The 2492-nt window shown below is 45.6% G+C and overlaps 1 gene segment (V, D, J or C); it reads right to left on the bottom strand.

Annotated features, from left to right (window-relative positions):
• Positions 1 to 1172: 1172 nt before the first annotated feature.
• On the bottom strand, positions 1173 to 1619 carry LOC134345606 (Ig kappa chain V-VI region NQ5-61.1.2-like). The segment is given in 2 exon segments: positions 1173 to 1483; positions 1568 to 1619. Coding segments are annotated over 2 exon segments (351 nt in total).
• Between the last annotated feature and the right edge of the window lie 873 nt (positions 1620 to 2492).

Raw genomic sequence — 2492 nt, 5'->3', positions numbered from 1 at the left:
CAGACATGATACCTGGCCAAGTACTAAAGACCAGTGCTAATCAACTGGTGGGACTATTCACTGATCTTTAACCTGTCTCTTTGGCTGATGTACCCATCTGCTTCAATCAGACTTCTCTGATTCTGTTGCCTCAGAAGAACATGGTGACCTGCCTTAATGACTAAAGTCCAGTATCACTTACATCCACAGTGAGGAAATGTTTTAAGAAGTGATGTTTTAAGGAAAGCAACATCCGTCATCAGAAACACCACCCACCCCACCCCTCCCCCACATTGCAGATCATGCTCTCCTCTCACTGCTCCCATCAGGAAGTACGTACAGGAGCCTCAGAACTACACCACCAGGTTCAGCAACAGGTATTACCCCTCCACAATCAGGCTCTTCAACCAAATGGTATAACTTCAGTTGACCCACCACTGAAATGTTCCCAGAACATATGGGCTCACTTTCAAGGATATTCACCTCATTTCCTCAGTATTTATTGCTTAATTATTTGTGTGTGATTGAACTAGAGAGGACGCAGAAAAAATTCACAAGTATGTTTCTGGGATTGGAGGAATTTAGTTTTAGCAATCGGATATGTCGGGACTGTTTTTCACGGAATAAAGGAGTCTGACTGGCGACAGTGCAGAGATTTAAAACAAGTCTAAGGGCCATTGAGCTCTACAGCACAGAATCAGGCCCTTCTGCTTAACTCGTCCTTACCGAGCAAGTTTCCCACGTAAACTAGTCCCGTTTACCTGCAATTAACCGGTATATCTCTGAACCTATCTTATCCATGTAGATGCCCAAATGACTTTTAAATCTCTCGATGGATCCTGCCTCTGCTTCCACTGGCAGCTTGTTGCCTGTGTCCACCGCCCTTTCCCTGAAGAATCCACCACACAGATTGGTTATAGAACTTCCCCCTCTCACTTTAAATCTATTGTCTCCAGTTTTGGCTCTCGTACCCTGTGGAAATACTCTCCCAATTCACTGTTCTCGAGCAACGGGTGTAAACGAATACACTGTTGATGAGGCTGATCGGGTAACTTTCGTGGAATTGGATAGAGTTCTTTATCCGAAGAAAGGTGATGGCATTTATGGCATAAGCTGCGAATTCGCTGAGTCGGAAATGATTGGTGTGACCTCTACGCTGTGGAAGAGTTTTTGTCAGCAGCTCCGGTTGCAGTTTAACTCTGTGGGTCCCAATAGGCACAGTAATAAGTGCCGGAATCCTCTTTCTCGAGACGGGTCACAGTTAGAAAATACAGCTTTTGTCCAGCATTGTTCGCTGAAAATCTGTTATCAATTCCATCGTCGCGTCTGGTGCCTCCATTATTGAAATAGAGGATCCTGACTGGGCGTTGGCCATCTGGCTGCCGGTACCAGTGGATATAGTCCTTGTTCACTGTGCCCAGATCGCAGCTCATGCGGGCACGATTGCCCACATTTCTGGTGATGGACATCGGAGACTGTATCAATTCAGCACCGAGACATCTGCCTGTAGAAACAGAAATCAAAGTTATAACGTGTTTCAAAGTCTGAAACAAACAGAGAGTAAACGGATGAAAATCAATCAACTAACGGAGGAAAAGTATCACAAAAGCTACGGAACCCAGCCGCATGGTGTTTGTCGAGTTGTGACTGTATTCGACACGGATTTAGACGTGGCCTGGCTAGTTATAAATAACAGCACGCTTCACGTCCCACTTTCTCTGAACGTGTCACAGACCACGCCTTCCAACCCCATTTGAAAACGACACTATTTGCAAAAAATGAGATTTTGTTAGAACTGCATAGCAGTTTATTAGACGATTTGGCGGGGGGGGGGGGGGTGTGGTTCGAACTTCCTCATGCTTAACATGAAGTAATCCGTCACGATAACAGGCCTTTTGGGGCCAACAGGACGGGCCATCCAATTCCATCAATGTGATCAATTAACCTACTAACCCGCAAACAGGAAAAATTTTGCAGATGCTGAAGGACTTCTCACGCTGACTTCTCCCCTTCCTTTCCAGTCCTGAAAAATGGTTTCGGCACGAAACGTCGACTATTGCCCCTGTCGCCGCGACCGTATTCCGTGTACGTTCCGTTGGGTGGGATGTTTGATGAACCGAATGCCATCAGCACCATGTCTGTGAATCTCTTCATCTTTCCCTATTAATGTGGTTTTAATTATTCCAACTGGGCAGAACCTGTCAGTAAATATTAGTTTACGTTGGCTTCCGCTGTGAAATTTGAAAGGACGATATCTAATTTGTTTACTTAGCGATACAGCACGAAGTAGGCCCAATCACCCTAAACAAACTGTATTAACCCTAACTCAATCACGGAACAATTTACAACCCGGTGCTGTAATAGCGTGGCGCTAATCGCTACGCTACCGCGGTGCCTGGGCAGTGTACGTCCTTTATTGAATGATCAGGGCCCTCTTTCCTGTCGCTGTAAACGTCCAAGTGCCATAACTCACCAGGTCCTAGTTGCAAACCTTCTCCTTAAATCAACTCATT

This window comes from Mobula hypostoma, chromosome 1, assembly GCF_963921235.1.
Source record: "Mobula hypostoma chromosome 1, sMobHyp1.1, whole genome shotgun sequence".
NCBI lineage: Eukaryota > Metazoa > Chordata > Chondrichthyes > Myliobatiformes > Myliobatidae > Mobula > Mobula hypostoma.
Note: the sequence above shows the minus strand (reverse complement) of the source record. Positions and strands in the feature narration are given on the sequence as shown.